The sequence below is a fragment of the Tiliqua scincoides genome, chromosome 4 (assembly GCF_035046505.1).
Source record: "Tiliqua scincoides isolate rTilSci1 chromosome 4, rTilSci1.hap2, whole genome shotgun sequence".
In the NCBI taxonomy this organism is placed as follows: domain Eukaryota; kingdom Metazoa; phylum Chordata; class Lepidosauria; order Squamata; family Scincidae; genus Tiliqua; species Tiliqua scincoides.
This window is the reverse complement of record NC_089824.1, coordinates 215,981,703-215,994,591: the sequence shown is the minus strand read 5'-3', so window position 1 is coordinate 215,994,591 and position 12,889 is coordinate 215,981,703. Positions and strand designations below refer to the sequence as shown.

Below are 12,889 nucleotides of genomic sequence, written 5' to 3'. Positions count from 1 at the left end.
ACACTTACCTGGGAGTAAGTCCCTTTGGCTATAATGGGACATACTTATGAGACGTGTATAGGGTTGGGCTCTCAGGCGGCTATCCTATCCACATTTACCTGGGAGTAAGCCCCACTGACTATAACGGGACTTACTTCTGAGTAGACATGCATGGACTTGGGCTCACAGACACTTTGGAAAAAGGACAGAGAGGAGAAAAGTGACCAGAAAAACCTCGGATTTAGCAGGGAGAAGAGCCTCCAGGGTCAAGGGAGGGAGCCCCACTGAGGCTCTAGGGCTGGGCTCCGATCTCTCTCCCCCCCCCCTCTTGGGGATCGCCACCCAGTCTCGCAGTCCACACAGCAGGGCTTGCCAGGGGGTCACGTGACGCGGCCCCAGCTCCCTGCAGTAAAGGGGCCAGCTGGAGATGAAGGGAATCACTCGGAGGCCGAGATTAGGGGAGAGAGGAGCTCGCGAGGCGGGTCAAGCAGCAGCTATCGAGGGATCGGAGATAACAGGCGGCGGCAGCGGCAGTGGAGCCTCCCCTTCAAAGGCTCTCGCTGGAGGGGGGCTCCGAATCGGCTCTCCCCCCCTTGCTGGGATTTTCCTCCGGGATCTTTTTTTAACTCTTTCTTTGCCGGCCCCCATCACGCCAGCTGGTCCTTCCTGCCCTTTGCGGAGTAAGTACTTTTCTCTGGCTTGCAGACTTATCTCTCCTCCAGCTGGCCTTATCTACCAGATAGTGCCACGCTGGGAGAAGAAGCCGGGGGCGATCCTACTGGCTTTGCAAGGGCCTGCCATCGATAAGGCTCTCTGTGATTTACTGGTTTGCTGACTGAGGCTGCAATCCGAGCCACACTTTCCTGGGAGTAAGCCCCACGGAGTAAAATGGGACTGAGTTCTGAGTAGACATGCATAGGTTGGGGCTCCCAGGCTGCAATCCTGGCGACACTTTCCTGGGATTAAGGCCTTTGATTATAATGGGATTTAGTTCTGGGCAGACATGCATAGATTGGGCTCTCAATCCTAGCCACACTTTCCTGGGAGTCAGGCCCTTGACGATAATGGGCTTAGTTCTAAGTAAACAGGCACAGATTGGGTTCTCGGGCTTTCCTGGAAGTAAGGCCCTTGGCTACAATGGGACTTACCGCTGAGTAGACCGGCAGAGGATTGGGCTCTCAGGCTGCAATCTTAGCCGCACCTTCCTGGGAGTAAGTCTTATTGACTACAGTGGGGCTTGTTTCTGAGTTGACAGGCATAGGCTTGGGCTCTCGGGCTGCCATCCTAGCCGCACTTTCCTGGGAGTAAGCCTTATTGGGCCCCGTGGGACTGACTTCTGAGCAGATGTGACTAGGCTTGTGCTCTAAATCCCCCACCCTTAAAGAAAAAGAGAACTCTTTCTGTAAATGGGGTTTTCTACATGGGGGCGGGGGTGGAATAACCTCTTGCTCTTATCTAGGGCATGTCTTATCAATGGAGTGCTCGCCTAGATGAGAAATTTCCCTGCCCCCATCAAAAAGATCTTACAAACTTTTTTAACCTCTTCTCCTTTTAAATAATGTTCTCTACCCGGATTTAGAAACCAGAAACGGTGCTAAGTCCCTTTAACCTAGGTGGGTTTCACTTCTAAGAAACAAGTTAGTTTCCCAGCTTCAAAAGAAAACCACCCTCCAGTGCGATCCTGGGAATAAAGGCTGCAATCCTATCCCCACTTTCCTGGGAGTAAGCCCCATTGACTATTATGGGACTTGCTTCTGAGTAGACATGCCTAGGGTTGGGCTCACAGTCCCTTGGCGGATCAAAAGACGTTTCCTTCGGATCCAGCCCGCCCAGAGGTTTGTAGGGTTGGCTTCTAAGCCCGATCCCGAGAAGCGAAGCGGGTCCCCCACTGAACGCGATCGGGCGGACTCGCGAACAGACACGTTGCCGGAGAATCCAGCTCGGTGGGCTGCAGCCCCGAACGCCTCGCCAGCGGATCTCCCAGATCCTATGCAGGTTTACTCAGAAGTCCCACCGAGGTGGAGAACACTTACTCTCAAGTAGAACCTCCTAGGGCTTGCCTGTGATCCTGCTGCCCATACTCAAAGTCTCCTGAATTCAGTCTCAGTAAACAGCAGTGGCGTAGCCAGAGGGGGGCAAAACACTGAGTTTTGCGGGGAGCCCCCGTTTGGCAACCACTGTCCCGAATGGCTCCGAAGGGAAGGGGCTGCTTGCATGCCGCGGTGAGGTTCCCTGCAAAACTTAGAGCTTTGCACCCCCTCTAGCTACGCCACTGCTTTTAATTCAAATATTCCTATCAAAATTATTTATGATGTTTCCAATTCTGGGAGACCAAAACTTTATTGCAATTAAATTTTAAAAATTAGGTTTATCTCTATAACGTTAGGAGAGTGCCTGGCAATACGCTTCCATCTCTCCAGATGTCCTTTTCGTTTGCCATTTTCACTTTCTGTTTGTTTTGCTTGTTTTCAAAAAGCCAGCAAAATTGATTTGATTCCGCCCAGGATGCGATAGTGTATCCATTCTCCCCCCTCCCCCAATAATTTAAACTGTAATCCTAGCCATTCTTACATGGGAATAAGACCCATTGCATTGTACAGAACTTACTTCTGAGTAGACATGCACAGGATTGCCCTGGCAGGGAGGCTAGATTGACCCAGTCACACAATGAGTGTCCAGGCTGAAGGGGGATTTGAACCTGGGCCCTCCAATTCCAGTCCGTGAGGTTTCGAGGCTGCAGTTGGGCATTTTAGAGCGTCCTTGGAGTAACTGGATTTATTTATTTATTTATTTATTTATTTATTATTATTATTATTATTATTATTATTATTATTATTATTATTATTATTATTTATTATTATTATTACTACACTGCTTTTCAACTAAAAGTTCACAAAGCGGTTTACAGGGAAAAAGATAAAATAACTGATTTTTAAAATAATAATTTGGGCCACATTCGGCTGTTAGGAAAATATGGCCATTTTTGGACAAACAATCATGGACTTTAACTGCATAAACAAACTTGTAACTGGGGGGGAAGGAAGGACACCCACAAATCGCAAAAATTCAACTGCGTTTCCAAGTGCGTGTAAAAAAAAAAAATGAACCAGTGTGGTGGTTGTGGCTGGAGCCAATTCGATGCCTATTTTGCCAGGATGGTTTTTAGATCTGTGCGTGCCCCCTTACTCCTAAGCAAGTCCCATTAAGACGGCTTTCACTTCGGCTTTCACATAGACATGCACAGGATCGGGCTATGAATACGGGGCCCTGGTTTTAAAATACATGCTTTCTTTTGTTAGCTATTGTGGGCACCCTATTATCACCCCTCTAAAGGCACAATTAGACACTCTCCTTACCGGGTAAGTAAGTTCCTTTCAAACCAATGGAACTGCCATATAACCGTGACTAGGACTGAGCGCTCATCTGTTGGGGGATCAAAGGAAATAAGTCTTGACACTGGTACATCTTTAATGGATTCAGGCTGACACCCGGTATGCAGTTAATTTGCTCTGTCTGTGCACATTAAAAAAAACTGTACACTACACCGGACTCATTTCAGATCTACAACATGCTTTAGCCACCTTCGGATTCTAAAAGGGCTCAATTGTCCTATGAAAGCCAAACCTTGACCACCCTCCCCCGCCCATCCCTTCAATTGTCCTATGAAAGCCAAACCTTGACCACCCTCCCCCGCCCATCCCTTTATGCCTTTAGAATCCGGGTGTTGGTGAGCTTCAATGACTCCAATTCCAAAGATCCGCTTGTCTTATTCAGAAGACAGATCCCTAACTCTACTGTGGGTAGAGACTGACAATTGCTGGGCTGCAACAGGATCTTGCCCCATATACTGGGTCCTCCTGCAGCAGCAGGCAGTTGGATGTACCCCAATTCACCATCAGTAGGGTATGAAGGTATTGATGACTGTCCGCTTTCCCATCAGGACCTGCTTCTCCTCTTCACACTCTCTGTGGTTCTTGTGGCTCATTTGGTTTTTGTAGGTATCCCCTGTCAATGTATCTAATCTTTTTTTTTTTTTTTTCAAAAGCCTTGACTATCATCACATCTTGTGGCTATAAATGCCCTGAGTGAATTATGTGTTATGTGAAGTACTTCTCTGTGTCATTCCTGAAGGTACAAACTTTGTGAGTGTCCTATACATAAATAGAATGTGTGTGTGTGTGTGTGGCTTGCTGTATTCTATGGCACATCGTAGGAATACAGCAATTTCTTTTTTACTCCATAAATATATCCCCCCTGGGTTTGTGTTATAATTTATTTTATTCAATTTTAATAAGACCTGTTGAGATCATCTTCTAGTAAAATATTAGATGTATGAAGGTATAATAAGTTACCAGACTGACAGCCCAATCCTATGGATGTCTACTCAGAAGTAAACCCCACTAGAGTCAATGGGGTTTATTCCCAGGAAAGAGTGGATAGGATTGGGCTGTGAAACTGGTTCCGACTGCATCAATTCCCTTAGAGCTGAAATTCAGGTTCTAAACTGAGATATCCTCTGGAAGTAGTGATGTCAAATAGTTAACAGAAAAATTTTCTTGGTTTTTTTTTTCTTGAGCTGAGCAAAAGCTTCTCCTCTTGGATTTTCATCAAAGCCAGGCAAACAAATAATTTTTCCAGAATGATTCTCTTCCTTGCTTCTCCCTTCACTTGTATTAAAGTACTGTATGCTTTGATCTGACACCTAAATATAGCCAATTCCCTGTGGGACTTCATGGAATTAGGACTGAGTTATAAGAATACAATATTAACGGCCATTAAACTGCTTTTAGCTGCTTTTTCTGTAGCAAGTACAGTACTGCATGCTTCAGAGTGGCCTCCTGGGACATACTCCTGGGATACATTTCCATGGGCCTTTGTTCAGAAGACCAGGCGCCAGAGTTGTGCCTGTATTTACTAGGAAATAAGGTTCTGAAGTCTGAGTGCAAGAGACTATTGGAGTATAGTCCACGCAGCTTCAGCTGACATCACAGGTTTCCTGGACAATGGCTCTGAAGTACATTCTTCCTGTCAATCTATATAGACAGTGGCTGTAATCCCTAGCCTTGAAGTAGCCCTGTTAGAGTCAATAGTGTTATGTGGAGTAGGTTAAGGAGACCAAGAGAGATTGTGGTCAAGAAAACTTCTATGGAAGCAATCAAGATGGTGTTGAGTAGACAGTAGGAGAAGGATGTCATCCGGGACTCTTAAAATCAATAGAAATGTATCCATTTGATTTCAGTGGCTTTAGGGGCAGTCCATAGGTTTGTGTCTTCTACAGACAATTAGGCAACCATGGGAAGCAGCTCCTTTGGAGCAAAGCCCTTTGAATTCAGTGGGTCTTCCAATTCATATATACTTGGGCATGAGTGGTAACTAGGTCTGTCCCACTGATTTCTACACAGAGTCATGTAGCGTCTTAAGAACTAACAGCCCAATCCTATGCCTGTCTACTTGGAAGTAATTTCCATTATAGTCAATGGGGCTTACTTCCAGGAAAGTGTGGATAGGATTGCAGCCAAACACATTTCAGCACTGATGTTATACAGTGGTCACTTCATCAGATGCACACAATCTGCTGATATCTGTAGAACTTATTCTAAGCAAGTATGTTAGAAGTGCAGTCGTAGAGATCTGAAAGAGTATCCAAGACTCCTGGTATGTTGGTAATGTAAAGGATTCATGTACCCTACACGCTTGAGTCAGTGGGGTGTGGTGAACGGGGAGCAGGGTTTACATCTCCACTTGGCTCCCTGGATAACCTAGATATTAACCAGGTCTGCCTAACCAACCTCAAGTGATTGCTGTGGGGATTCCATGGATGCTGTCCTGAGCTCCATAGAGGAAGGCGAGTCTACAAATAGCTCTGTTTATGTCGAACCAGAGTTACCACCTCTCAAGTAGTCCTGCTGCTATAGTTCTTAATGTCATCTTGACCACATACTCAAAATTGAGCTTGTCAAGCCTTCTCTATAGCTTTCTCAATGACCGGAAAAGTTTTCGATTTCTTTTTCTTTATTAGCAGTAGAGTAGTTGGCAACCTTCAGTCTGGAAAGGCTCTGGTATCGTGCTCTGAATGGTGGTTCTAGAACAGTGTGGCTGAAAAGGCCGATTTGGGAGTGACAATTCCTTCCACACTGGGAGCAAGTGCAGTCTGTCCCTGGTCTGTCTCCCTGGCTGTGGGCCTTCCTTCTTTGCCTCTTTGCCTCAGCCTGTTGGCCAAGTATCTCTTCAAACTGGGAGAGGCCATGCTGCACAGCCTGCCTCCAAGCGGGCAGCTTTCTTTATTGGTCTGCAATTAAAAGCACAGGAGTAGAAAAAGTTTATTTTAAAAAAAAAATATTTATAAAATTAGCCTCCCCCTTTTTAAACCAATTACCACCACTGCAGACAGCTCTTCTCAAGCTACATGCGCAGGAAAGTGCAGGCTAGAAATCGGGTGAGGGGCTTTGAGGTTTGGGGGACAGGTGCTACAAGAACCCTCCCTCCTGATTGCTCTGCTCTCTGTTTCAGGTGCCTGAAAACTGTCTTGGTGGCCACAGCTAGAGAAGACCAGCTGAGCTCTTCATGCGCTGCCTCCAGGTCTGGTCCTCCATCTTCTTCGCTTGCCCCGATTGCATTCCAGCAGCAGCAGGAGCCACCTTGTACTGTCGGGTTCCCTTTTTGAAGGATATAAAATGTACCAGAGCTTAGCTCTTGCCCCCAACCCTGGCCAGTCGGCATACTCCCACGACTCCAGCAATTTCCTGCACTCACCGGCAAGCCCAGCTGTGTACGTGCCCACTAGCCGGGTGCCCTCCATGCTCCAGAGTCTGCCTTACCTGCAGAGTTGTGAATCTGCCCACCAGAGTCACCCCCTAAGCAGCCACCCAGGCTGGGCGCAGACGGCTGGTGCTGAAGCCTCACATTTCAATACCAGCAGCCCTCATCCAACTTCGGGTTTCTCCTACTCCCACAGCCCCCCAGGTGGCAATGGTGCTGGACGAGAGGGAGGCTACCAGAGCCCACTGTTACTGGGTACTGGGGGCCGTGACCAGTATGGCAATGCCCTGGTGCGTTCGGTCAATGGATCCTACTCCAGCCCTTACCCTGGCGCCTATGTGAGCCCTGCAGAGATGGCCCCATCTTGGACTGCTGGGCATTTTGAGAGCAGCGTCCTGCACAGCCTCCAGACACGACAGGGGACCTTGCCAGGCAGGAGATCCACATTTGGTATGTACATGCCTCCTTCCCTGGTAGAAATCATGCCCACCTCTTGTGATTCTTGCTACTAGTGGTCTTTTGGGCTACAGGCTGTCTCTGAAGCTTGCTATGAAAATGTTTAGCATTCTTGTATAGCAAATTTCAAATCACTTCAAGTACACTAACTTGGTAAGTATTATTCCCATTTTGTAGGTGAGGGTGAGGGTGAATGAGCCTGAGAGAATCTGAGGGTGTGTAAGCTTTTTATTTGGAAAGCAAACTTGCATTGATGTCCATGTTACTGAGCTGTAGATAAATGTTCCATGAGTGTGGTCTTTGAAAGCTAGCATAGGTACTTGAAATCCTTAGCTTGAGATCCCCTGGGATGACTCAGCAAACTTCATAGTAGGCAAACAAGCCCAAATCTTGCTTATGGCTTTGCTTTGTGCTCCAGGGTACGTTTTGGGGAAAAGTAAGACTCACAACTCTGCTCACCCCTATTCCAGGGTGGTCAGACTTCAGATTTACAGAATCTACTTTTCTTCTTAGTAGAACCCTGAAGGCCATCAATTGGAATGGAGGGAGGTCTCAGTAGTAACTCTGGAGGTGGATCTACATTTAGAACTGAGGCATATTGAAGGGTGTCTCAATATGTGTTTTCAATACCAGAACTGAGTTGCAACCTTTCATGCACAGACACGTGGAGTTTCCTCCAGACTTTCACTTCAGCCACCTAATTTTAAAAAGAGGGTGAGTAGTAGCCTTGTTGTTTAACAACTGAGAGTTGGAAATGGTGCTGATTTATTTTCAGTCACCCAGAATCTACCTGGCAATCCCAATCTATTTACACCCACCCTATTTTGTTGAACAGCTGCATTTCAATGAACTGCCATGCATAGTTAAACACAGTTTTCAAATGTGCTTCTGCTGGAATCAAAGGGGCTGCACCTAAATGTATTTAAGCCATTTGCAGCAGGTCTTTCGATGGCTCTAATCCCTTTCAGCCCAGGTGTTGCAGCTTCATCAGCATGCAGCTGGGAAGCAAGATTCCTTCTTCCTACTGAATTCCTGGGATTTCTGAAGGGGTGGCTGCAAATGTAATTTTGATTTCCAGACAAGTTCCTTAGCTGGAGCTGACAAATTATGCAGCCCCCATCACAACACAAAAATAAGACCATGCCCCACCCATTTTAAATCAGTAAAATTTCCAGCCTGCAGACTAAAGGTAGATCAGCCTCCATTCTGTGATGGTGATTATCAGTCCAACAAATGTCTTAGAAATTATATCCCAGTTCTTTAAAAAAAAAAAAAAAAGCCTTTTCTCCAAAGAAATCCCAGTTCCAGGCTTGTGGTGGTTTCTTTGCTGTCAGCTTTGCTGTGTCAGTCCAAAGCTTTTTGTTGTCACTTGAACAGCACAAGCTTATGCATGGCTACTCAGAAGTAAGTCTCATTGAGTTCAGTGGTTCTTACTCCCAGGTAAGTGTGCATAGAAGTGCAGCCTGAGTGATCACCATTGGTGGACTTGCAAGACAGAAGCATTCAGCTGGGGCTAGTAGACTCCCTGTGTGTGTGTGTGTGTGTGTGTGTGTGTGTGTGTGTGTTCATATTCATATTCATATTCCAGTTATATAGAATGAAATAGCCCCAAGTTGCCAAGGAGGGCCGGTTGACGTTTCTCCCCAGTGAGCCCGAAATACTGGCACTGGCTTTCATGTCGTTCTCTACCCCATTGTACAATATGCGTGTTGTGCTGGTTTTTACCATGATGCTGGTTGATGTTTAAATTAGGTGAGCTGATTTATAGCCACTTTGCCTTTCAAAGTAATTTATAGTAGTAAATGAGTTTTAGATTTGAACAGACTCCTGGACTCCTAATTCACCTCCACCCATACAAATCTCCTTTTCACTCTCTCTTCTCCTTCCTGGATCTATCAGTGGAGACACTTGAAAGTACCCAGGCTTTGAACAATCAAAGCCACTTCAGGTCGTTTTCAGGGTGCCTGTGTTTAACCTGAATCCAGTCCTGCAGACATTATCCAAGAGGGGATAAGCTTGTGACTCACTGGGTGTGTTTCTATCTGACTAATAAAATGGGGGTTGATGTAGTTTATAGATCAGGCCTTGTTTGGGAGTGTTGAAGTCCTTTTAAAATCAATGCCAGCATTGGCTTTATCATTCCCTGTACCGCTTGCAAATGCCAGGCACTAGGCAGAGGTCCTTGAATCCTTGTTTTGAAGCACTTTCTCTAGAGCAGACCCAGCAGGTGGTGAATGGGAACCTTCAGAAACTGCCTTCCCAAGTGCAGCTCTAAGCTCCAGTTTCTCCAGGGAAGAAAGTCTTTGGGTGTGAATTCAGGAAGAATTTCATTTTGCTATTTGGATTTTCCACCATGAACAGACCCTAGTCATGTCTACTCAGAACTCAAGTAATTACTACTGTGTTCAATACTCCTAGGTTCTGTAAGCTTGTATTTGTTTACAGGACTTGGATTTACAAGCATGCATTCTTAGACTTTCAGCCTAAAATGTGCCTTTATCCAACTGGCATTTATTTGCAGTAATCTTATGCTAGATTTTTTTAAGAAGGTCACATAGTGGGGTTTACTTTTAAGTAAAAAGAGGAGGCTGCACATGTTGAATTTCTGTGGGCTATAATCTTATGTGCATTTATTTAAGGCTATTGATGTGGTTTTATTGTTGATCATGGGGGGGTTTAACTGAAAAACATTATTCAAATGTACAACTAAAATACTAACATATAAATATACAACTAAAATGTATTCAGATATACAACTAAATAAGTTTGGCTCAGGAAGTAAAAAACCTGGTCTTTCCATCCAAAAGTGAGTGGCAATTTTTGTTGGAATTTCCTTACAACTTATTTATTATCAAAACTCTCATTGTCATCAGGACTTGGCTTTCATTTTACAATGTAAATATAACAGACCAACTTTAAACTGTAGGAGATCAGCCAAATTTCGTTTAAGTGAAATAAGTTTGTTTTGAGTGGGGCTGCTAATTGGATTACAAGTGTTAAAATGGAGAACCTCTGCAGGGGGTGGGAGCCCACCCCAGCGCGCGCACCCCTCCCTAGTACTTCACTTGAGACTAGGTTGCAGAAATTCTACTCAACTTGGTAGGAGTCATCTGTCTGTGATCCTAAATGTACCCACTGGGACTATGGCTAGATTGAAAACATCAGTAAGGTTTACATGGGAATGAAAGTCTGTAGGAATGGGTTGGGTTTATGCGTCATTGACATACAATGGAATTGCCTCTGTAACAGTAAACTGTTGATAACAGTCTCTTGTAGCTTGATCCTTCAAAGCACACTTATGTTCGGTTAGCTGTGTGGGTCACTTGCTCTGAACAGTATATATATTTACCTTCATTGCTAAAAGCAGTTCAAGTTCACCAGAAGTTCTAAGTATCCCCAGCAAACCAAGAGCAGAATGTGTTCTATTTTTTTTTAAATGTATTTGCTAAGAAATTGGGGAGCGGGTGGAAGACTCTCTAGGAAGTTACTGAATCCTTTCAGTTTGGCTTTCAATCTGGAGGGTTGTACTGGATGTGTAGCCCAATCCATGTTTACCCAGAGGTAAATCCTATGTACTCAGTAGGTCTTATTCCCATGGTAGGGCCCAATCCTATCTAACTTTCCAGAACTAATGCAGCTGCACCTACGGGTGTGCACTTTCTGTGGAGGGCAGGGCAGCTGTGGAGATCTCCTCAAGTTAACAGAACATTGTTCCCTTACCATAGGGCTGCATTGGCTCTGGAAGGTGGGGTAGGACTGGAACCTTAGTGTGCAGAGGACTGTTGTCATGAACTTTGCAGCAGTCTCACCCCTTACATCTAAACAAACTTATGTAAAAGTGAAACCCATTGATTCAATGGGTTTCAAATGATGGTACTCCAGCTTCCCTCAATTGGCTTATCTCCCATTTTTTGATTTAAGCTGGCTCACCATAGGATTGTTCACTGAATAGCAAAATCTTATTTTCCTTCCATGTCAGATGCATAACCTCAGTTCACAGACAAAGTATTTGTTTGAAAACAAATCTTTGACGCGATCTTCTCTAGTTGAATCATTTTACTTTCAACTAATTTTTAAAATCTTTTGATCGACAAACAGTACTCCTACTTAGGCAGCAGATTTTTAAAAGTCTAATGTGAGTTAAAAACAGACTTACAAAACCCATGGGTGGCAGGAACTATTAGCGAAGGAAGAATACATTATGGAATGGAAAATTAAGACTTCTGTAATTAGGGTATAGCCCAGGCACATTGGAGAAGGGGGGATGAACCATGCCATTGCATCTAGACGTATACATCCAGATAACGTGTTTCTAATACAGAAATATTTAGATATGTGATTTATACAACATAGCATATCGTGTATCCAGACAAAGTTTGCCCATTCATGACTTCGGTTGTTGTTTCAGAATGGTGGGGGGATGCCTGCCTCACCTGTAGGACTGGGGGGAGGAGTTCTCCTAATTCTAATCCCTCTAATTCTGGGAATTAGAAAAAGAAGACTGAAAAGCATGGAGGAGAAGAGAGTAGTGAGAGTGTTGGTACTCTACCATTCTCCTCCCTATTTTTCTTTTTCAGTCCTAGGAAGAGAAGAGACTGGCTTATCAGCAGATACAGAAGTCTTTGTGTCAGCCCTAAATCTAGAAAACACTATAAAGTATATTTAGGATCAGGGGTAATTCTCAAGGAAGGAGATCTGTGTCTGTTACAGAGTAGTGCAGATTCAAGCCCAATGATTTTTTTAGACAGAACTAAAGTCATACTCTCCTAGTACAGAATTGGTTCCTGAAAGCACTTGATGTAGGAAATCCATAATCTGCTGTTCTGCCTCTTTCCATCAGGAGCTCAATGGTGCCCTCTTAATTAATTCCTTTTTGTTCTAAGCTGTGGAAGATGCAGAGACATTCAGGTAGAGAGAGTACTTGTCTACTTAGGCAGAGACTTGGTTGACATCAAAATAGCATGTTGTCGACTTTTAGGGGATTTCTGTTTCATTACAGGCTGTTACCTGGTGTGAGCCATCAAGATTAATTAGGTTAACTCAAATGAAATGATGGTTTTATTGCAATAAATTCTGTATGAAACTTTATGCCTTCAGAAACCTGTGTACTTCCATCAGTCCTAAGCACATATGAAACATATTGTCTTTGCATAGGTACATGACTCTTCAAATCTGGTAATTTGTTCATATCCTGAAATCACTCCTTTACCATCTACCCACAACTGCAAAGAGAGACCCCTGCAGCTCCATAAATCAGTGGCATTTCTGGAGGGGGGGTGCAGACCACACCGGGTGACACTTGGGGGGGGTGATACCACTTGGAAACCTTTTGTATAATTTGTATTTATAAATAATCCCACCCTGTTATATATCATTGGAAAGATAATTTCATGCAGAAGTAATTAGAACATAAGAACAGCCCCCCTGGATCAGGCCATAGGCCCATCTAGTCCAGCTTCCTGTATCTCACAATGGCCCACCAAATGCTTCAGGGAGCACACAAGACAGGAGACCTGCATCCTGGTGCCCTCCCCTGCATCTGGCATTCTGACATAGCCAGTGCCATGACTAGGGCTTGCGTCACCCAGTGCGGGAGGCCAGCGCAACACCCTCCATAATGGACCTCCTCCCATGGAATGACCCTGAGGAGTGGGTGTGGTGATGCATCATTGCCCCACCCCCCACATTATTAAAA

At 44.9% G+C, this 12,889-nt stretch overlaps 1 protein-coding gene across 2 annotated transcripts in view; it reads left to right on the top strand.

Moving 5' to 3' along the window:
* GATA5 (GATA binding protein 5) overlaps nt 1–12,889 on the top strand; it is a 59,931-nt gene that overhangs the window by 18,113 nt on the left and 28,929 nt on the right. The window contains exons 1-2 of one of the 2 annotated variants that reach the window (XM_066626533.1): nt 410–659; nt 6,490–7,188. In XM_066626533.1, the coding sequence (XP_066482630.1) occupies nt 6,654–7,188 (535 nt within the window). In that variant the 5' untranslated portion in view covers nt 410–659; nt 6,490–6,653. Of the gene's footprint in view, nt 1–409; nt 660–6,489; nt 7,189–12,889 lie in introns of those variants that run through there. The other variant, XM_066626534.1, reaches the window with a different exon arrangement.